The sequence below is a fragment of the Leopardus geoffroyi genome, chromosome A2 (assembly GCF_018350155.1).
Source record: "Leopardus geoffroyi isolate Oge1 chromosome A2, O.geoffroyi_Oge1_pat1.0, whole genome shotgun sequence".
Taxonomy (NCBI): domain Eukaryota; kingdom Metazoa; phylum Chordata; class Mammalia; order Carnivora; family Felidae; genus Leopardus; species Leopardus geoffroyi.
Genome location: NC_059331.1, coordinates 116,220,226 through 116,246,426, shown reverse-complemented (window position 1 = coordinate 116,246,426; position 26,201 = coordinate 116,220,226). Strand labels below are relative to the sequence as shown.

The 26,201-nt window shown below is 37.6% G+C and overlaps 1 protein-coding gene across 3 annotated transcripts in view; it reads right to left on the bottom strand.

The window, feature by feature from the left end:
* Positions 1-2,420: 2,420 nt before the first annotated feature.
* The window catches only part of STK31 (serine/threonine kinase 31), an 89,209-nt gene continuing 65,428 nt past the window's right edge, over positions 2,421-26,201 (bottom strand). For all 3 annotated transcript variants that reach the window (XM_045495092.1, XM_045495093.1, XM_045495094.1), the window contains exons 23-24: positions 13,587-13,655; positions 2,421-2,797 (exon numbers count right to left, since the gene is read on the bottom strand). In XM_045495092.1, the coding sequence (XP_045351048.1) occupies positions 2,570-2,797; positions 13,587-13,655 (297 nt within the window). In that variant the 3' untranslated portion in view covers positions 2,421-2,569. The remainder of the gene's footprint in view (positions 2,798-13,586; positions 13,656-26,201) is intronic.

Sequence of the window (26,201 nt, the reverse complement as noted above, 5' to 3'; positions counted from 1 at the left end):
ATTCCATTGTTCCTCTAAAATGGTTCAAATGTCTATTCCTCAACCTTATCATTCTCTTCTTGCCTTTCTTTCTTGTAGTGACATACATTATTGCTTTTCTTATAGCTCATTATACTGCATCATTCTCAAACTGCCCACAGGACAGTGAACATATCTACTTGCCTTTGCATTGCCGTTAAACATATATACACATATTTCAAGAAACATGTAGCATTTGGGGTGCCTGGGTAGCTCAGTTGATTAGGCATCTGACTTCAGTTCAGGTCATGACCTCACGGTTTGTGAGTCTGAGCCCCGCGTCAGGCTCTGTGCTGACAGCTCAGAGCCTGGATCCTGCTTCGGATTCTGTGTCTCCTTTCTCTATCTGCCCCTCCCCTATTCTGCCTCTCTCAAAAATGAATAAACTTTTAAAAAATTTTTAAATAAACATGTGGCATTAAAGAGATACTTAAGAATTTGTCTCTTCATCACACATCATTTGTCATTTTAAAACAATAAATAAAAATAAATACTACCTTAGTATGCCACAAAATCTGATTGCCACCCCAGTTTCACAAGAGAAAAGTTGCTAGGCATTATGTGGAAAAAAAAGGATCTCACCAATTTTGGCATACACTGGGTTAAATAAAACTAAACAGTTTCTTTTCTAGACATTTTAGAAATGTTACCATCTAATGTGTATAATCAATCTCCAATTTAGCATTCATTATTTTCCAAACAACTAATCACAGAACTCTTTTTGTGCTGAACATCCCAAGGGACTAGTGTTCAGCAAAACACATTTGGAAAATGCCGGTCTAATTCTTTAAACACTGAGTATAAACAAAGTGATCTATTCTTTGTTCTTTTTAATTATCCAAGTTTACTTTAAACCTAACTACTGCATCTTTATAACTGAATCAGCTAAAATTAAGCTCTACTATAAAACAGGAAACCCAAAAAGTAGCAATGGCTTGAATGTGTGGCAATGGTTCTCTTTACTATGCATTAGAATATGACTTAAAGTGCTTGTTAAAACACAGATTTTCAGGCTCTACCCCTGGATTCTCATTTAGTAAGTCTAGAATGGAGCCAAGAATCTGCATTTCTAATAAGTTCTCGGGTGATGCTGAAGCTGCTAGTACAGGGACCACACTTTGACGTAAGGATTTATTCTCTCAAGTAATATGAAAGGTTGAGGCTGGTACAGAAGCTCCAGAATATTAAGGACATTAGCCCCTTCTAACTTGCTACTCCATCACTCCAGTCAGGGTTTCATCCTGACTTTCATCAAAGTCACTTCATGATCCAAGGAGGCTGCCTAAATTCTAACCACCATGTTCACTTCTAAGCAATAAAAAAGGGGTAAAGGCAAAAGAGCACATCTCCCAGCTAAGTCAGCTCCTTTTAAGGAGCCTTATTTGCAAGAACTTATGCAAAAGACCTCAACTAATGGTTAGGAAATGGTAAATGTAGTCTTTTAGGCAAATACATTACCATCCCAAATGAAACTGGGACCTATTATTAACAAAGAAAGGAAGGCTGGGTTTTAAATAGGCAACTAGATACTCTACCATACTACTTTAGTCCATATACACTTCAATCACCAAGTTCAACTGGTCTGCCTTCTAATTATTTCATAAATTTGTCCCATGACTTTCATCACTATCTCTATTTCTCTAGACCTTGTTTTCATCATTTCTCACCTACTTTATTTTAACAGCCTTCTAACCAGTCTCCCTACCTCCTACCCTGGTAGTAAGCAGAAGACGGATTTTGAAGAAGGTAAAGCTATTTAAAATTCTTCAACGACTCCACATTTTCTATAAAATGATTAGGTCTGAGTATTTTACTATTTTTACAAAGCCTTCACCCACCTACTATAGGACTATTCCCTGCCTATACTATTAAACACAACAAACTGTTTCTCCCTTCAGTGCTTTTATAATGTTTTCTCTGCCAATTAAGATACTCTTGCCCCTCCTTCAACTTTATTACTCATTCTTTAACATTTCACTAAGGTACTACCTCTTCCAGAATGCCTTCCATGACATCCCTCTTCCACAGTGTAAGTATCCCTCCTGTGCATTCCCATAAAGCTCTGTACAGAGCTATCACTGGATATTCCACATTGTATTATGAAGATTCATTTGTATCTCTGACTTTCTCAATAGACTGTGTGCTTTATAAGTGTACAGACAATGTTTTAATCACCTTTATATCTCCAGAACTGAGTACAAAACCAATTATCATTTGTTGAATGTATCACCTTTCACCATTAGCTGGCTCATATAACTGAAAATCTGCATATGATTTGTCCAAAAATCTAATAACTTTTCTACTGTAAGTATCATAGTCTAATTATGCAATTTCAAAAAGTAACCACAAACAAAAAATCCTTCCATAACAACTCCAGTTAAATGAAATTTCAAAGTATACAATTTTTTGTATAGCCAAACATCTTTTATTTTTCACAACTGGAATACTAGACACAACCTAACTAGCTCCAGAACACTTCCAGATTTTTTCTGTTTATTTAACTAAACAGTTTTAAAAGGAACATCTGCAACAACAAAAAAATACTAATCTATCAATCAAAGTTGGCTTCACCATTTCTTGTCTTTTCCTTATATTTATTCAAGTTCTCCGTCTTTAATTCTTCTTCCTCTTTATATTGGGTATATTCAGTATCTTTTTCTGGGTTTGGAGGTGATTTCCCCTTTGGCACCGAGAAACATTCAGCATTCCAAACCTGCTCAGCAGTCATTGAACTTCTACAATAGATCAAGCTATAGAGGAGGGATTTGACATTATCATCCTGCAAGGAAAAAGACAGGTTACAAAACAAAAGTAAAATCAAAACAAAAAGACAAACCTCTATAAGGAAGGAGGATCCAATTCAAAAATACTTTTAATCAATAACACAAAGCTAAAATCAATTTTTCCTATTTAGATTTTTTACAATTTCTACAAAATTCAATTAATTTTTATTGGAAAGGAATTATTATTCCTATAATAAAACAATGGCATTGAATTACAAGGAAAAACTGTAATAGGAAAGAGAATCACAGCTGAAATATCTCAAAAACAAGTGAAATTCCAAAAAAGAGTATTTTAAGACTATTCCTTTTTCCTTTTTTTAGGGCACTGGTCAGTTTGACACTATGAAATTATTACACTGAAGCTCTGTCTAGAAGGGTAATTTCCTTTACTGATCAACTGTCTCTGGTTTCAGTTTTGAGGTTATCACCTCTAGGAACTCTTCAACCACCACTACCATTGTCATCATTCTCATTTTTTTTTTCAATTTTTATATCATCATCATCATGGGAGCCAGAATTTATTAGGTATCACTATTTCAAAGTTATTTGTATTATCAATTTAAACAACACTATAAAACTGCTCTTCTATTATTTCCACCTGACAAAGCATCTGGGTATGTCTTTTTTTCCTCTCTATGATGACTCCTAACAGAACATATTTCACACTGAATAAAAATCACCTATTTACTGCTACTGTCCTCATTAGACTCTAAGATCCTCAAGATCAGAAATTTTAGTATATCACTTCTTCCCCAACACATCCCCTAGCACAGTGGTAGGGATATAGCAGATATTCAGTAAACACCTGCTAAATTTATGATTGACAATGCCCACATTGCACTCTACAGAATGTTTTTTAAAATATTTAAAGACAGAACCTTCAACAGATATAAACAACTAAAAATTACAAAATCTAAATGAGAAAAAATTAGCACATGCTTGTGAAAACCACAAAAGTAGATTTAAAATAAGTAGAAAATCATATCAGGATTTTGGAAAAAGACTCTCATCACAAATGTGTCAATTTTCCCTAAGTTAATTTATAAACCTTATACGATTCTAAAAAAATATAATCATTTTTTTTGGAACTAGATTTAGTTAACTGTAAAGATCTTTTAGAAAAACAATAAGCAAAAAGTGACATGAAAGCTCTAATAAAAAAATAGCAATGAGGAAGAAATTAGCCCTCCCAAGTATTAAAAGGTAAAAATCTGTTAATTAAAAGAATATAACACTGAAATATGAAAAAAACAAACCAATGAAACAAATTAGAAAAACTAAAAATAAACTCCAGCACAAATGAAATTTTAGTATGCAAAACAATGGCATTTAAAGGGAGGATATAACTTTTTAATAAAAGGCATTGGGACAAAGGGATACCCCATGGAAAAAGATCAGATCTATTCCTCACACCAAAGGATAATTCCAAATGTATCAAAAATCTAAATGTAAAAAATAAAATTATATAAGTACTAGGAAAAAACTACTCAACTCCCAAAAGTAATGACAAACAAAAAATTCTTCCTTAAGCTTTTCCCTCTCATAGATTACTAAATTTCACTAAATCTTAAAACACAATTAAAGAACAAATACAAACACCATCTCTCTAAAACTCAAACTTAGGGGCACCTGAGTAGCTCAGTCAGTTAAGCATCCAACTTCAGCTCAGGTCATGATCTCATGGTTTGGTTCACGAATTTGAGCCCACATCCGTCTCTCTGCTGTAAGCACAGAGCCCTCTTCAGATCCTCTGTCCCCCCTCTCTTTGCCCTTCCTCTGCTGGTTCTCTCTCTCCCTCTCAAAAATAAAATAAATAAATAAATAAATAAATAAATAAATAAATAAATAAATGTTTTAAAAAATCAAAACCAAAATTAACTATGTATCTGATGATATAATCATATAGAAAATAATTCAAGTAACTTTAAGACATGTATTTTGACTTTACGATCTTAGTGGGATAAAATTCTAATGAGATTTATCCTAAGAACAAATAAAAAACCTACCAAGAAATGTTAAAAACTATATTCAAGAACCTTAAGTATTTCTAATAATATCATTGTTATTACTAAACTATTACATTTGTTGTAGAATAAAGCTATTATGTAACTGCTAATATCATAAATATTAAGATAATTAGTGTAAAAGGAAGAGGAGATTTAAATTTAAGTAAAATGTCTATAATCTTGAATTTGACTTGGAAAAACTTATACAATGTATTCATTCTTACTTTTCTTTTTTTTTTTTTTAATTTTGTTGATGTGTATTTACTGGTGGGGAGGACAGAAGTGGATGAGACAGAGGATCCAAAGCAGGCTCTGGGCTGTCAGAGCCCAATGTGGGGTTCGAACTCACAAACTATGAGATCATGACCTGAAGCCAAAGTCAGACACTCAACCGAGTCAGGCGCCCCTCATTTTTATTTTTCTAAAAAAAAATATGCACTGCCTTTTGAAAAGATCCAATAACAATGAGCAACCTTTAAACCCATATCTTTGTCTCCAAATTTCCAACTAAAAGGATTCAGGATTCCTTGGAAAATTGACCGATCCAGTTATTAGATAAGGACTGTAGAAGATAATTAGGTACATAGTAGCATGCAAAAATCAATTTATAAAAGACAGATCTGTGACAAAAGTCACAGGATGCATCTTAAATAACATTCTCCAAAAAATGGGACGTGAGCAAAAAAATGACTTAAAATTAAATGAGACACATGAAACTATGTTTAAATCTATTACGATTTTAAAATATTTAAAACAAAATTTTGAAATCTGACTGATGTCTTCTGGAGGCTACAAAGACACCAACTCACTATTGTTAAAATTGCTTTCCCTGAAATTACTGAATGAAGTAAAATTTAGGGTAACCCAGTATCTGGTGAGACAAAGTTTATTTTTACAGAAGGATTCCAATTAATAAACACAGATGCAGTAACAAAACTGAAAAATCACCATTCTTCAATAAAACAAAATATCTATACTACAATCATCAATGCTAAAACTATTAGGCAGTAAATGGAAAAATTAATTAATGCATGGATTAGGCTGAACCCATTGATAACTCTTACTGTGACACCTGACACCTTATGACACCTCTCACATGATACAACAGATGTGGAAAGCACCACCTATAATACATACTTGGTGTAAAAACTGAATCTGAGGGGCGCCTGGGTGGCTCAATCAATTAAGCGTCCGAGTTCAGCTCAGGTCATGATCTCGCAGTCCCCCCTGTGTCAGGCCCTGTGCTGACAGCTCAGAGCCTGGAGCCTGCTACAGATTCTATGTCTCCCTCTCTCTCTGCCCCTCCCCCACTCATGCTCTGTCTCCCTCACTCTCAAAAAATGAATAAATGTTAAAAAAAAAATTTTAAAAACTGAATCTGAATTAACTACGTCTCCATATCTACCAGTTGTTTTTTTTTAACTGGAGAAAGGGGAAATATGAATACTATAAAGATGTAATCAATCAATTCCAAAATGTGAAATTAAAGTTTCTTCACCAAATAAATGGCATGTAGAAAAGGATGTGGGTGTGAGGAAACTTTACAGATCACAGGAAATTTAATAGATATATTAACCAAATACAAGTTGATCTTGCTGAGATCTTGATCAGAAAAAATACATATATATAAATATATTTGAGAAAATTAGGAAACCTTGATGAATTAGGAAACCATGAAGAATTATTTCTGGGTGGGGGGAACCTGGGTGTCTCAGTCGGTTGAGTGTCCAACTTCAGGTCAGGTCCATGATCTCACGGTTCATGGGTTTGAGTCCCACATCAGGCTCTGTGCTAACGACTCAGAGCCTGGAGCCTGTTTCAGATTCTGTGTCTCCCTCTCTCTCTGTCCCTCTCCTACTACCACTCTGACTCTGTCTCTCAAAAATAAATAAACATTAAAAGAAATTTTTCTAATAAAGAAAATAAAAAAACATTGCTGGGAAGGTAAGCTGGTACAGCCACTGTGGAAAACAGTATGGAGGTTCCAAAAAAATTTTTAAATAGAACTACTATATGATCCAGAAATTCCACTTCTGGGTATTTATTTGAAGAAAACAAAAACACTAACCCAAAAAGATATATGCTCCAGTATTATTTTATAATAGCCCAGAACTATAATAGCCCAAAACTAAAAACACTAACCCAAAAAGACGTTCACTGCAGTATTATTTTATAATAGCCAAGATATAGAAACAACCTAAGTGTACATCAACAGATGAAGAAAATGTGGTGTAAATTATGGAAGCAGCCCAAGTGTCTACCCATTGATCAATAGATATAGAAAATGTGGGTACGTACACAGACACACACACACACACACACACACACACACACACACACACACACACAATAACAATATGAATATTATTCAGCCATAAAAAAGAATGAAATCCTGTCATTTGCAACAACATGGTTGGACCTGGAGAGTATAATGCTAAGTGAAATAAGAAATGCTCAGTCAGAGAAAGACAAATACCATCTGATTTCACCCATGTGTGGAATTTAAGAAACAAAACAAACAAGCAGAAGAAAAAGACAAAACAAGAAACGGCCTCTTAACTGTTATTGTGTAACTGACAGAGGTATTAAAGGATAATTAATTCACTAGTTACCATGTAACTGCATAGTGTTGGCACAACGATCAATAAACAAGCCAAAGAACAGAAAAGAGCCCAGGATTCATGAGTACATGGAAATTTGGCACAGAACAGAGTGGCATCGTTCATCAGTGGGGACAGACTGACACTTGAATAAATGGTGCTGGGTCAATTATCTATCCACATATAAAAAGATACAATTAGGGGCGCCTGGGTGGCGCAGTCGGTTAAGCGTCCGACTTCAGCCAGGTCACGATCTCGCGGTCCGTGAGTTCGAGCCCCGCGTCGGGCTCTGTGCTGATGGCTCAGAGCCTGGAGCCTGTTTCCGATTCTGTGTCTCCCTCTCTCTCTGCCCCTCCCCCGTTCATGCTCTGTCTCTCTCTGTCCCAAAAATAAATAAACATTGAAAAAAAAAAAAAAAATTTAAAAAGATACAATTAGAACCTTACTGAATATATACAAAAATGGATTCCAGAGAGATTAAAAATACAGAGGGGAAACAGAGGAAAAAGTGAGTCCAAAAAATGGCAGATGAAGAACATTTACCACAATAGAAAAGATTCATTCATTCAAAAAATATTTAATAAGGTCTTACTATACCTCAAACACTGCTATGGACACTAGGGATACAATGATGCACAACACAAAGTCCCTGCCCTTACTGAGCTACAGATTAAATATAATTTTTTAAAAACTTAATGAAACAATAATCTATTTTTATTTTTTTAATGCTTATTTATCTTGAGAGAAAGTGAGCGAGTACAAACAGGAAAAGGGCAGAGAGACAGGGATAGAGAGAATCCCAAGCGGACTCTGTGCCATCAGCACAGAGCCCAACATGGGTCTCGAACTCACAAACTGTGTGCCAGAATCAACAGTCAGATGCTCAACTGACTGAACTACTGAGGCACCCCACAATAATCTATTTTTAAAAGGATAGATACATACATAGACTTTTCTGGGAAGATTCACAATAACAACGGTGCTTCTGGATGGCTGAGGTACATAATGATAGAGATGTGCTTCTTTTCGTAACTTTTGAATATTTTATCATACATACGATATATTAAGGAACTACCTTGAAATCAACATAAGAGCTATACAACAGAGAATGAACTGCTCTGAACTTAAGCAGAGGCTGAAGGCCATCTGTTGGATCTATTACTGAAGAAATTCTTCTGAGGGCTAGAAACTAGTGAATTAATTATCCTCTAATACCTCTGTCAGTTACATAATTCCATGATTTCTCTCCACTTGCGATATCGCCCCTGTAAGGTCTAGACTACAGTTCCCTCATTTGTTGATAACTGTGTGTGATTGCAAAACATAAATAAAGACAGCCCATTCCCAGCACTAACAGCTGCCTCAGATCACACAAGCAAATACTACACAAGCCAAGTATTCTTCTAATTTGATTTCCACAAGTAGCTACCCACATTAAATAAAGACTTCTATTTATTCACCTTCTTTATGTATACACCTAGCAGAGCGCCTAGCACACAGCTAATGGATTACAACCTGCGGTAGGCAAACTTCTAAGATGTTCCCCAATGATTTCTCCTTCCTGGTATTCATGTCCTTATACAATCCCTTCCTGCTGAGTGTAGGATTGACCTAGTGAGTTGGTTATGAAAAACTGTGACTTCAGTCTAGCTAACAGACCCTGTCTACTACTTTCTCTGCTCATACACTTTGATGAAACAAGCTGCCATGATGGAAATACGGCAAAAATTGAGGGCAACTGCTGGTCAACTAGAGGGGATCTGAAGTCTATCAACAATCATGTGAGCTTAAAAGTAGATCTTCCTCAGCTGAGCATTAAGATGACTACTACAGGGGTGCCTGGATGGCTCAGTCAGTTAAGCGACCGACTTCGGCTCAGGTCATGATCTCGCAGTCCGTGAGTTCGAGCCCTGCGTCAGGCTCTGTGCTGACAACTCAGAGCCTGGAGCCTGTTTCAGATTCTGTGCCTCCCTCTCTCTGAACCTCCCCTGTTCATGCTCTGTCTCTCCCTGTCTCAAAAATAAAACGTTAAAAAAAAATTTTTTTTTAAGAGATGACTACTACAGCCTAGCAGATAACTCGATTGCAGCCTGTGAAAGACCCTGAAGCAGAGAACCCAAAGAAGCCATGCTCAGATTCCTGACTCACAAACAATAGGACAGTAAATGTGTGTTAAATCACTAAATTTCAGGATAATTTGTTGCAGTGTAATTTTTATATTAAGCCTAAAAGAGGAGTTTCAAGTGTTCACTTTGGGGGAAGCTGTAACCTCTAACGTAGCAGTACTGGTATTTTTCTAATGGCAAGAAATTTGTATCATAGGTTTTTTAAAAGTGTAAGACATTATCAACTTTGTTATCCCATTTCTATACTATAGCCAGTAAGTGTAATAAAATATTTCATAGTCTCCCAAAAATTGTCTCCAATGTTTTTTACTACTATCCAAGAAGTGTGGAAAGCTCCTTAGTAATCATTTCTAATGATTGTTTTTTAAATGCTAACTTCATGGGATATTAGATGTTACAAAATACAATATTTCTGTCGCCAAATAAGTTAAAGGACTACAGAGTTAAATAAAACTGTATGCGTTCCTTCACTGCAGTCCACACGATCAAAATGGCATGAGATCATGTTATCTGGAAGGAAGAAATAAAACTGTTTTTGTTCATAGACAGATAACAACTGTCTGTATTAGAAAATCTGAAAGCACCAGAAAGACTCCTAGAACTAGTGACTATAGAAATGTTGTCACATATAAAGTTAACATACAAAGGTCAATCACTTTCCTATATACAGCAATGAATAAGTGGAATCTGAATTTAAAAACACAATGCACACAAAAAAAAATATTTACATATAAATCTAACAAAAAAGGTATAAGATCTATATGAGGAAAAGTACAAAACTCTGATGAAAGAAATTAAAGAACTAAATAAATGGAGAGATATTCCATGTTCATGGATAAGAAGACTCAATACTGTCAAGGTATCAATTCTCTCTCAATCTATAGATTCAATGCAATCTCAATCAAATTCCCAGAAAGTTATTTTGTGGATATGAACAACCTGATTCTGAAGCTTACATGGAGAGGCAATAAGACCCAGAACAGCTAACACAATATTGAAGAACAAAGTTGAAGGACTGACATTATCAACTTCAAGACTTACTATAAAGCTACACTAATCAAGAAGACTTTGTGGTATCAGCTAAAGAATAAACAAATAGATCAATGGATAAAAACAGACCTGTTAATTATAGTCAACTAATCTCTGACAAAATAGAAAAGGCAATACAATGAAGATAGTCTTTTCAACAAATGGCACTAAAACTAGACATCCACATGAATCAAGACACAGACCCTACACTCTTCACAAAAAATTAACCCAAAACGGATCACAGATCTAAATGTGAAAGGCAAAACTAAAAACTCCCAATACATAACATAGGAGAAAACCTTGATGAAGTTGGGTTTGGCGATGACTTCTAGACACAAGGCCAAATGCCATGAAAGAAGAAACTGATAAACTGGATTTCGTTAAAATTAAAATTAAAAATTTCTGCTCTGCAAAAGACACTGTCAAGAAAATTAGAAGACAAGCCACAGATTATGAGACAATATTTGCAAAAGACATTTCTGATAAAGGACTGTGTTTTAAAATATACAAAGATTTCTTAAAAGTCAACAATAAGAAAACAACATGACTTAAGATGAGCCAAAAACCTTGCCAGACACCTCACCAAAGAAGATATATACAGATGGCAAATTAGCATATGAAAAAAATGTTCCAGATCATGTCTCAGAAAAATGTAAAATAAAAACAAGATACCACTATATATCTAGAATACTAACAATACCAAATGCTAGCAAGGATGTGGAGCAGTAGGAATGGTAACGCAAAATGGTACAGCCACCTTAGAAGACAGTTTGGCACTAACAAAACTAAACATTCTTACCATACAATCCAGCAACTGTGCTCCTTGGTACTGACCCAAGGGAATGAAAATTTATGTCCACACAAAACCTGCACATGGATATTTATTCATAACTGTTAAAACCTACACAAAACCCAAATGATCTTCAGTAGATAAATAGGTAAATAAACTGTGGTACATTCAGAAAATGGAGTATCATTCAGCACTAACAAGAAATGAGCTATTAAGCCATGAAAAGACCTGGAAGAACCTTAAATGCATATTACTAAGTGGGAAAAAGCCAATCTGGAAAGGCTACATACTGTATGATTCCAACTACATGACATTTTAAAAAAAGCAAAACCCTGGAGACAGTAAAAAGATTGATGGTACCAGGGGTTTAGAGCAGGCAAAACACAGGGGATATTTAGGGCATTGTAAATACTTTGTAGGACACTATAATGGTGAATACATGTCATTATACACTTGTCCAAACCCATAGGGATACACAGTGCCAGAGGGAACCCTAATGTAAACTACAGACGTTAGGTGATAATGGTTTGTCAATGCAGGTTATCAACTATAACAAATGGACCACTCTGGTGGGGGATGTTAATGGACTATGTATACGTGGGAGGAGGGGGTATATGGGAAATCTGTGTACCTTCCTCTCAATTTTGCTGTGAACCTAAAACTTCTCTTTAATAAAATAAACTCATAAAAATAGTTGTAAAATATTTTAAATAAGTATTTTTTTGATTTTTTTTTTCAACGTTTATTTATTTTTGGGACAGAGAGAGAGCGTGAATGGGGGAGGGGCAGAGAGAGAGGGAGACACAGAATCAGAAACAGGCTCCAGGCTCCGAGCCATCAGCCCAGAGCCCGACGCGGGGCTCAAACTCACGGACCGCGAGATCGTGACCTGGCTGAAGTCGGACGCTTAACCGACTGCGCCACCCAGGCACCCCTAAATAAGTATTTTTTTAATGACATGAGAAGTGCACCTGGGTGGCTCAGTCAGTTGAGCGTCCAACTCTTGATTTTTTCAGCTCAGGTCATGATCTCACAGCTCATGAATTTGAGCCCCATATCAGGCTCTGTGCTGAGAGCATGGAGATTGCTTAGGATCCTCTTTCTCCCTTCTCTTTCTGCCCCTCCCCTGCTTGTGCTCATTCTGTTCTCTCTCTCAAAATAAATAAACTGTAAATTTTTTAAAAATGGCATAAGAACTTTTAGAGTTTGATTATCACACCTCCATAAACTCATTTACTGTCATATTATAACCTATTAATATCTAGTCATACTGGACTATTCCCTTTCAAAAGAATTTAATATTTTAATGTCTTAGTGCAGGTTATTATCTTTACCTAAGCTACCATCATCTCATTCTACCTCTTGTAAACACCTAATTCAATGTTGAAGATTCTCCTCAAATTACTTGGGTGGCATTTTCTACCTACCCCTTCCCTCTCCCTTTCTCAGCAGAATTAAAAATTATCTTTCTCCAAAGTACTTTCTTAGTACCCTTCTTAGGGATATTGGTTGTTCACTTGTTCACATTTCTAAATTATCCATTTATTCAAGGCTGCAATCCTGGTAATCTAGCATCTAGTTCAATTCCCAGGGTAAAATAGATACTCAAAATACTTTGGCTGAATACAGCATAAATGGCAAAGCAATATGAATGACAAACATATGACAAAGAAAAGATAAAGTTAGATACTTATAAAAAGTAGTAAAACATTAATTTTAATATAATATGATCTAGGGGCGCCTGGGTGGCTCCGTCGGTTAAGCGTCCGACTTCGTCTCAGGTCACGATCTCACGGTCCGTGAGTTCGAGCCCCGCATCGGGCTCTGGGCTGATGGCTCAGAGCCTGGAGCCTGCTTCTGATTCTGTGTCTCCTTCTCTCTCTGACCCTCCCCTGTTCATGCTCTGTCTCTGTCTCAAAAATAAATAAACGTTAAAAAAAAAATTAAAAAAATATAATATGATCTTGAAAGATACCATAAAGACTATTTTTAATTATTACTTATATTATTTGTATAATTTGTGTGGAAAATGGACAATCTAGCAGTATTTTCTAGCAATAATTCTCTGGCAGTGGTGTAAGCAAGGCATTTGAATTTTTTCAGTATTTCTTTATTGTGAATGCCGTTTTGCATTCTTACAAAAAAGTAGAGGGCATTTTCAAATATTTACATTTTACATTACTGCTACACCTACAGCATGTTTCCAACCAATAAATGACAAAAAGACCACATACCAAATGAAACTGATCCACTTTTGGGATTCCATCTTCATTTGTCTCAAATTTCTGATTTTGAACAAAAAGCTGTTAAAGAAAATGAGAACAAATAAATTCCCAATGTAACAAAACATTAATCCTTACAACCCAGTCAAACCTGGAACTCTTCAGATTCTGCAGAAAAAAGAAGGGCTCACTCAAAGGACACACATTAGCTTTTAAAGAATAAAAACACTTTCGGGAGGAGGGAAGATGATGGCGTAGGAGGACGCTGGGCTCACCGCGCATCCTGCTGATCACTTAGATTCCACCTACACCTGCCTAAATAACCCAGAAAACCGCCAGAGGATTAGCAGAACGGAGTCGCCGGAGCCAAGCGCAGACGAGAGGCCCACGGAAGAGGGTAGGAAGGGTGGCGAGGCGGTGCGCGCTCCACGGACTGGCAGGAGGGAGCCGGGGCGGAGGGGCGGCTCACCGGCCAAGCAGAGCTCCCGAGTCTGGCTGGCAAAAGCGGAGGGGCCTGACGGACTGTGTTCCCACAGCAAGCGCGACTTAGCGTCTGGGAGGTCATAAGTTAACAGCTCTGCTCGGAAAGCAGGAAGGCTGGAGGACAAAGGGAGGGAGAGCTGCTAAGCCCCCGGACGACAGAGCTCAGTTTGGTGGGGAACAAAGGCGCTCACCAGCGCCATCTCCCCCGCCCATCCCCCAGCCAAAATCCCAAAGAGAACCAGTTCCTGCCAGGGAACTTCCTCGCTCCGTGCAAACACCCAACTCTGTGCTTCTGCGGAGGAGCCAAACCTCCGGCAGCGGATCTGACTCCCTCCCGCTGCCACAGGGCCCCTCCCGAAGTGGATCACCTAAGGAGAAGCGAGCTAAGCCTGCCCCTCCTGCCCCTGTGCACCTTGCCTACCCACCCCAGCTAATACGCCAGATCCCCAGCATCACAAGCCTGGCAGTGTGCAAGTAGCCCAGACGGGCCACGCCACCCCACAGTGAATCCCGCCCCTAGGAGAGGGGAAGAGAAGGCACACACCAGTCTGACTGTGGCCCCAGCGGTGGGCCAGGGGCAGACATCAGGTCTGACTGCGACTCCGCCCACCAACTCCAGTTATACACCACAGCACAGGGGAAGTGCCCTGCAGGTCCTCACCACTCCAGGGACTATCCAAAATGACCAAGCGGAAGAATTCCCCTCAGAAGAATCTCCAGGAAATAACAACAGCTAATGAGCTGATCAAAAAGGATTTAAATAATATAACAGAAAGTGAATTCAGAATAATAGTCATAAAATAAATCGCTGGGCTTGAAAACAGTATAGAGGACAGCAGAGAATCTCTTGCTACAGAGATCAAGGGACTAAGGAACAGTCACGAGGAGCTGAAAAACGCTTTAAATGAAATGCAAAACAAAATGGAAACCACCACGGCTCGGATTGAAGAGGCAGAGGAGAGAATAGGTGAACTAGAAGATAAAGTTATGGAAAAAGAGGAAGCTGAGAAAAAGAGAGAGAAAAAAATCCAGGAGTATGACGGGAAAATTAGAGAACTAAGTGATACGCTAAAAAGAAATAATATACGCATAATTGGTATCCCAGAGGAGGAAGAGAGAGGGAAAGGTGCTGAAGGGGTACTTGAAGAAATAATAGCTGAGAACTTCCCTGAACTGGGGAAGGAAAAAGCCATTGAAATCCAAGAGGCACAGAGAACTCCCTTCAGACGTAACTTGAATCGATCTTCTGCACGACATATCATAGTGAAACTGGCAAAATACAAGGATAAAGAGAAAATTCTGAAAGCAGCAAGGGGTAAACGTGCCCTCACATATAAAGGGAGACCTATAAGACTCGTGACTGATCTCTCTTTTGAAACGTGGCAGGCCAGAAAGAATTGGCACGAGATTTTCAGTGTGCCAGACAGAAAAAATATGCAGCCGAGAATCCTTTATCCAGCAAGTCTGTCATTTAGAATAGAAGGAGAGATAAAGGTCTTCCCAAACAAACAAAAACTGAAGGAATTTGTCACCACTAAACCAGCCCTACAAGAGATCCTAAGGGGGACCCTGTGAGACAAAGTACCAGAGACAACACTACAAGCATAAAACATACAGACATCACAATGACTCTAAACCCGTATCTTTCTATAATAACACTGAATGTAAATGGATTAAATGCGCCAACCAAAAGACATAGGGTATCAGAATGGATAAAAAAACAAGACCCATCTATTTGCTGTCTACAAGAGACTCATTTTAGACCTGAGGACACCTTTAGATTGAGAGTGAGGGGATGGAGAACTATTTATCATGCTACTGGAAGCCAAAAGAAAGCTGGAGTAGCCATACTTATATCAGACAAACTAGACTTTAAATTAAAGGCTGTAACAAGAGATGAAGAAGGACATTATATAATAGTTACAGGGTCTATTCATCAGGAAGAGCTAACAATTATAAATGTCTATGCGCCGAATACCGGAGCCCCCAAATATATAAAACAACTACTCATAAACATAAGCAACCTTATGGATAAGAATGTGGTAATTGCAGGGGACTTTAACACCCCACTTACAGAAATGGATAGATCATCTAGACACACGGTCAATAAAGAAACAAGGGCCCTGAATGAGACATTGGATCAGATGGACTTGACAGATATATTTAGAACTCTGCATCCCAAAGCAACAGAATATACTTTCTTCTCGAGTGCACATGGAACATTCTCCAAGATAGATCATATACTGGGTCACAAAACAGCCCTTCATAAGTTTACCAGAATTGAAATTATACCATGCATACTTTCAGACCACAATGCTATGAAGCTTGAAATCAACCACAGAAAAAAGTCTGGAAAACCTCCAAAAGCATGGAGGTTAAAGAACACCCTACTACGAATGAGTGGGTCAACAGGGCAATTCGCTTTGGGACACAGCGAAGGCAGTCCTGAGAGGAAACTACATTGCAATCCAGGCCTATCTCAAGAAACAAGACAAATCCCAAATACAAAATCTAACAGCACACCTAAAGGAGATAGAAGCAGAACAGCAAAGGCAGCCTAAACCCAGCAGAAGAAGAGAAATAATAAAGATCAGAGCAAAAATAAACAATATAGAGTCTAAAAAAACTGTAGAGCAGATCAACGAAACCAAGAGTTGGTTTTTTGAAAAAATAAACAAAATTGACAAACCTCTAGCCAGGCTTCTCAAAAAGAAAAGGGAGATGACCCAAATAGATAAAATCATGAATGAAAATGGAATGATTACAACCAATCCCTCAGAGATACAAACAATTATCAGGGAATACTATGAAAAATTATATGCCAACAAATTGGACAACCTGGAAGAAATGGACAAATTCCTAAACACCCACACTCTTCCAAAACTCAATCAGGAGGAAATAGAAAGCTTGAACAGACCCATAACCAGAGAAGAAATTGAATCGGTTATCAAAAATCTCCCAACAAACAAGAGTCCAGGACCAGATGGCTTCCCAGGGGAGTTCTACCAGACGTTTAAAGCAGAGATAATACCTATCCTTCTCAAGCTATTCCAAGAAATAGAAAGGGAAGGAAAACTTCCAGACTCATTCTATGAAGCCAGTATTACTTTGATCCCTAAACCAGACAGAGACCCAGTAAAAAAAGAGAACTACCGGCCAATATCCCTGATGAATATGGATGCAAAAATTCTCAATAAGATACTAGCAAATCGAATTCAACGGCATATAAAAAGAATTATTCACCATGATCAAGTGGGATTCATTCCTGGGATGCAGGGCTGGTTCAACATTTGCAAATCAATCAACGTGATACATCACATTAACAAAAAAAAAGAGAAGAACCATATGATCCTGTCAATCGATGCAGAAAAGGCCTTTGACAAAATCCAGCACCCTTCCTTAATAAAAACCCTTGAGGGGCGCCTGGGTGGCGCAGTCGGTTAAGCGTCCGACTTCAGCCAGGTCACGATCTCGCGGTCCGTGAGTTCGAGCCCCGCGTCGGGCTCTGGGCTGATGGCTCAGAGCCTGGAGCCTGTTTCCAATTCTGTGTCTCCCTCTCTCTCTGCCCTTCCCCCATTCATGCTGTGTCTCTCTCTGTCCCAAAAATAAATAAACGTTGAAAAAAAAATTTTTTAAAAATAAATAAATAAATAAAAACCCTTGAGAAAGTCGGGATAGAAGGAACATACTTAAACATCATAAAAGCCATTTATGAAAAGCCCACAGCTAACATCATCCTCAACGGGGAAAAACTGAGAGCTTTTTCCCTGAGATCAGGAACACGACAGGGATGCCCACTCTCACCGCTGTTGTTTAACATAGTGCTGGAAGTTCTAGCATCAGCAATCAGACAACAAAAGGAAATCAAAGGCATCAAAATTGGCAAAGTTGAAATCAAGCTTTCGCTTTTTGCAGATGACATATTATACATGGAAAATCCGATAGACTCCACCAAAAGTCTGCTAGAATTGATATATGAATTCAGCAAAGTTGCAGGATACAAAATCAATGTACAGAAATCAGTTGCATTCTTTTTTTTTTTTTTTTTTTTTTTGGGACAGAGAGAGACAGAGCATGAACGGGGGAGGGGCAGAGAGAGAGGGAGACACAGAATCGGAAACAGGCTCCAGGCTCCGAGCCATCAGCCCAGAGCCCGACGCGGGGCTCAAACTCCCGGACCGCGAGATCGTGACCTGGCTGAAGTTGGACGCTTAACCGACTGCGCCACCCAGGCGCCCCGAAATCAGTTGCATTCTTATACACTAACAATGAAGCAACAGAAAGACAAATAAAGAAACTGATCCCATTCACAATTGCATAAAATACCTAGGAATAAATCTAACCAAAGATGTAAAGGATCTGCATGCTGAAAACTATAGAAAGCTTATGAAGGTAATTGAAGAAGATTTAAAGAAATGGAAAGACATTCCCTGCTCATGGATTGGAAAAATAAATATTGTCAAAATGTCAATACTACCCAAAGCTAACTACACATTCAATGCAATCCCAATCAAAATTGCACCAGCATTCTTCTCGAAACTAGAACAAGCAATCCTAAAATTCATATGGAACCACAAAAGGCCCCGAATAGCCAAAGGAATTTTGAAGAAGAAGACCAAAGCAGGAGGCATCACAATCCCAGACTTCAGCCTCTACTACAAAGCTGTCATCATCAAGACAGCATGGTATTGGCACAAAAACAGACACATAGACCAATGGAATAGAATAGAAACCCCAGAACTAGACCCACAAACGTATGGCCAACTCATCTTTGACAAAGCAGGAAAGAATATCCAATGGAAAAAAGACAGCCTCTTTAACAAATGGTGCTGGGAGAACTGGACAGCAACATGCAGAAGGTTGAAACTAGACCACTTTCTGACACCATTCACAAAAATAAACTCAAAATGGATAAAGGACCTGAATGTGAGACAGGAAACCATCAAAACCTTAGAGGAGAAAGCAGGAAAAGACCTCTCTGACCTCAGCCGTAGCAATCTCTTACTCGACACATCCCCAAAGGCAAGGGAATTAAAAGCAAAAGTGAATTACTGGGACCTTATGAAGATAAAAAGCTTCTGCACAGCAAAGGAAACAACCAACAAAACTAAAAGGCAACCAACGGAATGGGAAAAGATATTTGCAAATGACATATCGGACAAAGGGCTAGTATCCAAAATCTATAAAGAGCTCACCAAACTCCACACCCGAAAAACAAATAACCCAGTGAAGAAATGGGCAGAAAACATGAATAGACACTTCTCTAAAGAAGACATCCGGATGGCCAACAGGCACATGAAAAGATGTTCAGCGTCGCTCCTTATCAGGGAAATACAAATCAAAACCACACTCAGGTATCACCTCACGCCAGTCAGAGTGGCCAAAATGAACAAATCAGGAGACTCTAGATGCTGGCGAGGATGTGGAGAAATGGGAACCCTCTTGCACTGTTGGTGGGAATGCAAATTGGTGCAGCCGCTCTGGAAAGCAGTGTGGAGGTTCCTCAGAAAATTAAAAATAGACCTACCCTATGACCCAGCAATAGCACTGCTAGGAATTTATCCAAGGGATACAGGAGTACTGATGCATAGGGGCACTTGTACCCCAATGTTCATAGCAGCACTCTCAACAATAGCCAAATTATGGAAAGAGCCTAAATGTCCATCAACTGATGAATGGATAAAGAAATTGTGGTTTATATACACAATGGAATACTACGTGGCAATGAGAAAAAATGAAATATGGCCTTTTGTAGCAACGTGGATGGAACTGGAGAGTGTGATGCTAAGTGAAATAAGCCATACAGAGAAAGACAGATACCATATGGTTTCACTCTTATGTGGATCCTGAGAAACTTGGCAGGAACCCATGGGGGAGGGGGAGAAAAAAAGAAAAAAAGAGGTTAGAGTGGGAGAGAGCCAAAGCATAAGAGACTGTTAAAAACTGAGAACAAACTGAGGGTTGATTGGGGGTGGGAGGGAGGAGAGGGTGGGTGATGGGTATTGAGGAGGGCACCTTTTGGGATGAGCACTGGGTGTTGTATGGAAACCAATTTGACAATAAATTTCATATAATAAAAAAAAATAATAATAATAATAAATAAATAAATAAATAAAGAATAAAAACACCTTCATGTTAATAACTACTTGTTCACAGATAACTGAACAGTTCCTGGGGCTCCTCAAGTATCAATCAGATTTGATGAATATACTACATGCAATTTCAATACTTCATCACCTTTTGAGTAAATATATTAAAACTCAGCAGTTTATATCATGTTGGTTGTATACATTAAGTACAAATAAATTAAGCATGTTTCTTTCCTCCCTAATACTTAACCTATATAATTCAAGAAATATGTGTTAAACTTTTAAAACTCTTACATATGGAGAATTTCTTTCATACACAAAGTATTCCAAATCCTATGTATTTCACCCAGCACCAACAACCATCAACCAAAGATCACTTTTACCCTATGCACAAACCCATATATATTATTTTTGAGGTAAATCCTGTATGTCTCATAATTTCATCTGTGAATATTTTAGTACATATTTCTAAAAGATAAAGTCTTTTATTGTGACACAATATTATCACATTAAAAATCAGTAAATTTTTTTTAGTAATTCTCTAATACAGGCATACCTCAGAGATATTATGGGTTTGGATCTAGACCACTGCAATAAATCAAATATCACAATAAAGCAAGTCAAATGAATCTTTTGCTTTCCCAGTGCATATAAAAGTTACATTTATATCATACTGTAGTTTATTAAGTGTATAATAGCATTATGCCTAAAAGAAAAACCATATATATATATATATATATATATATATATATATAAATTAAAAAATACCTACTGTTAGAAAATGCTAACCATCATCTAAGCTTCAGTGAGTCATAATCACTGATCACAGATCACCATAATGAATTTAATAATAATCAAAAAGCCTGAAATGAAAGTCACCAAAATGTGACACAGACACTACGGAGACAAATGCTGTTGGAAAAACGGCACCAACAAATGCTTGACACAGGGTTGCCACAAACTTTCAATTTGTAAAAAATGCAGCATCTGCAAAATGCAATAAAGTAAAGCACAATGAAACTAGATATGCCTGTATAAAATATCATTTTCAATTTTTTTTAAGGTTTTATTTTTGAGTAATCTCTATACCCAACATGGGGCTCAAACTTAACAACCCCAATCAAGAGTTACATGTTCCACCCAATGAGCCAGCCAGGCACCCCTAGTTTTCAAATTTTTACTCATCTCATAAATATCATAAGTTACTTTACTTATATAAAGTTTATTTAAATCCATACCCAAATAAGTTCCACACACTGTAATTTAAAAATGAGCAAAAAGACAGGGTGCCTGGGTGGCTCAGTCAGTTAAGCATCCAACTTTGGCTCAGGTCATGATTTCACAGTTCACAGTTTGGGCCCCACACTGGGCTCTCTGCTGTAAGCATGGATCCTTTGTCCTCCTCTCTCTCTGCCCTTCCCCTGCTTGTTCTCTCGTTCTCTCTCTCTCTCTCTCTCTCTCTCCCTCCCTCCCTCCCTCCCTCCTCTCTCTCTCTCTCAAAAATAAATAAACATTTTTTTTAATGAGCAAAAGGACTTCTGGTTTATTCCTGCTTCTCTCCATTAAGTAAAACTATGTTTCAAATAACATAACAACCAAAGGCGATCTCCAAAAGGTCAAAAGAGGAAAATAAACTGATTAGAGACCCTGGGACAGGAGGAGTGAGAGTGACAGGGTGTCTTAAGGCCCCCACATAAAAAAAACAAAAACAAAAAAAATGTGACTCAAATAGGATAAACTCAAATTAATGAAACTTCTAAAAACTAAAAACAAAACAAAATAATCTTGAAAGCAACCAAAGAAAAACATTACCTACTGAGAAATATCAATTTGAATAACAGAGCATTTCTTATGTGAAACCATGGAAACCGGAAGGAAGTGGCACATCTTTCACCCAATAAAAGAACTTTCAACCACAAATTCTATATCCAGCAAAACTATCCATCAGGAAAAAGGGTGAAATCAAAATGCTCTCCGATGAAGGAAAACTAAAAGAATATGTCACCAGAAGACATACTTTTAAAGACTGGCTAAAGGAAGCACTTCAACCAAAAAGGAAATAAATTTTGAAAAGAGTACGGGGTGCAGCACCTGGGTGGCTCAGTTGGTTGAGCATCCAACTCTTGGTTTTGGCTCAGGTCATGATCTCACAGTTCATGGAACTGAGTCCTGCAACACGCTCTGCGATGCACAGCCTGCTTGGGATTCATTCATTCATTCTCTCTCTCTCTCTCTCTCTCTCTCTCTCTATCTCTCTCTCTCTCAATAAATTAAATAAACATTTAAAAGAAAAATGAATATTGGAGCATCAGGAAGGAATAACAATGGAAAGAACAGAAATATGAGGGAATACCAAAGACTTTCCCTCTCACCATAAGTTTCCTAAATCATATACAATGACTGATTGTATTACACTATCTCACATTCAAGACAATGCTGGTTAAAAGTAGGAGGGCAAAGGAACCTAAACAAAAGGCTTCTACACTTCACTCAAAGTGTTGAAACACTGGGGCGCCTGGGTGGTGCAGTCGGTTAAGTGTCCGACTTCGGCCAGGTCACGATCTCGCGGTCCGTGAGTTCGAGCCCTGCGTCAGGCTCTGGGCTGATGGCTCAGAGCCTGGAGCCTGTTTCCGATTCTGTGTCTCCCTCTCTGATTCTGTGTCTCCCTCTCTCTCTGCCCCTCCCCCGTTCATACTCTGTCTCTCTCTGTCCCAAAAATAAATAAACGTTGAAAAAAAAAATTTAAAAAAAAAAAGTGTTGAAACACTGATACCAGTAGAATGTAATAAGACACATACATATAATATCCATACTAACAACTAAGAAAACTATAGAAGGCAATACACTCAAAAACACCATAATAAATCAAGATCAACTCTTAAAAGATATTCAAGTAACCCAAAGGAAGGCAAGAAAAATCAATAAATAAGAAACAGAAGAAAAAAAACAAAACAAATAATAAAATGATAGATTTACCCCCAAAGTATCAATAATCACCTTAAGTGTTACAACAACATAAATTGACCTAGAGAGTATTATACTAAAGGAAAGTCAGACAGAGAAAGATAAATACCATATGATTTCACTTCTATGTGGAATCTAAAAAACAAACAAAATAGACGCATAGATACAGAGAATAATCTGGTGATTGTTAAAGGGGTGGAATTTGGGGGAGATGGACAAAAGATGAGAAAGGGATTAAAAGATAGAAACTTTCAGTTATAAAATAAACAAGACATTGGGATGCAATGGAAAACATAGGGCATATGGTTAGTAATAATTCAGCAACTTTATATGGTGACAGATGGCAAATAGATTCACTTCATAATGTGTATATATAAATGCTGAATCATTATATTGTGCACCTGAAACTAACATAATATTGTAAGTCAACTACATTTCAATTAAAAAAAAAAATAATAAAATTTCCTAGTGTTAACTAGAAAATTCCCATGTTAGGGGCGCCTGGGTGGCGCAGTCGGTTAAGCGTCCGACTTCAGCCAGGTCACGATCTCGCGGTCCGTGAGTTCGAGCCCTGCGTCGGGCTCTGGGCTGATGGCTCAGAGCCTGGAGCCTGTTTCCGATTCTCTGTCTCCCTCTCTCTCTGCCCCTCCCCCGTTCATGCTCTGTCTCTCTCTGTCCCAAAAATAAATAAATGTTGAAAAAAAAAAAAATTAAAAAAAAAAAAAAAAAGAAAATTCCCATGTTTTAAAAATATTTCTTAAATCACCATAAGTGTCTACTACTTCAATTAAAAAGCAAAGACTTAGCAAATATAAAACACAATGCAATAGTATGTACAACCATATTTACAAGAAATTGACTTCAAATTCAACACAGTTTTAAAATAAATGGATGGTAAAAAAAAAATACCACACAAAATTAATTTTAAAAACAAAGAGATGGTCATATTAATTATAAGATAAAGTAGATGTTAGAGTAGAGAAAATTAGTACAAAGAAGGATATTACATAATGATAAAAGGATCAATACACCAGAAAGACATTACAATCCTAATATGTACACACCAAACAATAAGATCTTAAGATATAGGAACCAGAAATGGTAAAGTTGAAAGGAGAAATACACAAATTCAAATTAGAGTTGCAGGCTTCAGCAGCTCTCTCAATAACTAATGAAACTACTAGATGGAAAAACAATAAGGATAAAAAGATATGAAGAACATAATTAACCAACAAGATGTAATTTACATGTATATGTATAGTAAATTCCACCCAATAACAGAATACATTTTTTTCAAGATCTCAAGAAATATTCACCAACATAGACCATATCCTAGCAATAAAACAAACCTCAACCAATGTTCAAGGATGGTATCACATAGATTACGCTCTTTGGCCACTATTAAATCAAAGTAGAAATAGAGAAATACAGTAAGAAAATGTCTGAACACACGAAAACTAAATACCACAGTTCTAAATAATTCACGGTCAAGAAGAAATCTCAAAGGAAGTTAAAACATACATAAAACAAAATGAAACGGCAGGTAAGGTTTGCTCACTGATTCCTGAGATTCCCAGCAGCGTCCAGACAAACTCTTAAGAACCATGTGGTTCAAGTGCTACACGCTGAAATAGATTACTATTTCCCTTACCTCTGTTATCCTACACCTTCCAACAAAAGCTTCAATTTCCTGTATTAAAACTCTTTAGAAGTAAAAAAAAGTGTGGCTTCCGTTTTCCTGACTGAACCCTAACTGAGTCCTCAAAACTACATTCTATCCAGCATCAAAGCAAAGAAAATTGCAGATTATAAGAAGTTAATAAAAAGAAAACTACAGGCCCAAAAATGGTATCACTCAAGTTAAGCTCCCAAGTCAGTAAACCAAGACTTATTAATATCTAACTTAACTTCAGTTTCAACCTCCCCCCAGGAATGTAACCTCTAGCCAATCAACATGGGAATTTCCTGGTCAGCACCCCTTTGTTCCCCTTAGGAGAATGATCTTGCCTAAAACAATGGATTTTTTGCAAATGATTTCTTTTATTCTACTTCCACTTTACCTTTAAAAACCTTTCCTTTTCTATAGTCCTTTGGAGCTCGCTTCTACTTACTAGATGGGATATTGCCAGATCCATGAATTGATTAATAAAGCTAACAGATCTTTAAAATTTATTCAGTTGACATTTTGTTATTTAACAAAGGCTTATCTTCTAACAAGCCTCTTACTAAGAAGCTAATTAGCCTCTTATTAGCATGAACTAGCACACTGATCTAAGAGATAATTAGAAAATTTTGAGAATTCATAACAGGTAAAAATGCCAAGGCATGATTAACTAGAAGGCAAGATGAGGGAGATGGAAGAATCAAAGAAGAACACAAGTTGTTGGCTCAGATGACTGGAAAAGGCTATTGGGGGAAAGTTGGGTGAAATGGGATAGTAGTAAAGAGTGCACATTCTGGAGACAGACTGGCTGGGTTTGAATCTTGGTTCCACCTCTCAGCAGCCATGGGATCCTAGACAAATCATCTAATTTCTCTTTGCCTCAGTTTCCTCACTTATAAGGCTGTGGGGAATAAGCTTAGGAATTCCCTGAGCTTGCACCGATGGGTCAACAAGCCATAAAGAAATAGAAAGACACAGGATGTACACATCCAAAATTAGATAAACAAGATTAGGTAAACAGGGCAAAGGCCCCCAATATAGGACAAAGGTATAGGAACAGGAAATCTCAGGATGAAAATACCCAAGACTGGGTAAACAAGATTAGGTATTCAGGGAGGAAGCACCCCCCAATTTAGCACAATAGCAGAAAGCTGCTTTCACAGGAAGGAAGGACCAAAATAGGTAAATAGTTAAACAGGGCTATAGACAGCAGCAGGGCAAAGTTGCCCAGAGTGGAGCTAATTAGCAAAAGATAGATGCCTTGTTGACCCTGATGTAGCATGCTCTGTCTTATCCCCTAGGCTAGCTAAGATAAACAGATGGGGTACTTCATGCCTGCTGTAAACAACCATCTGCCTGGCATCAGGACTTTGTTTTTTATTGACCCAAACCCCTAATACCACATATCTTCAAAACCCCCTTTCCCTC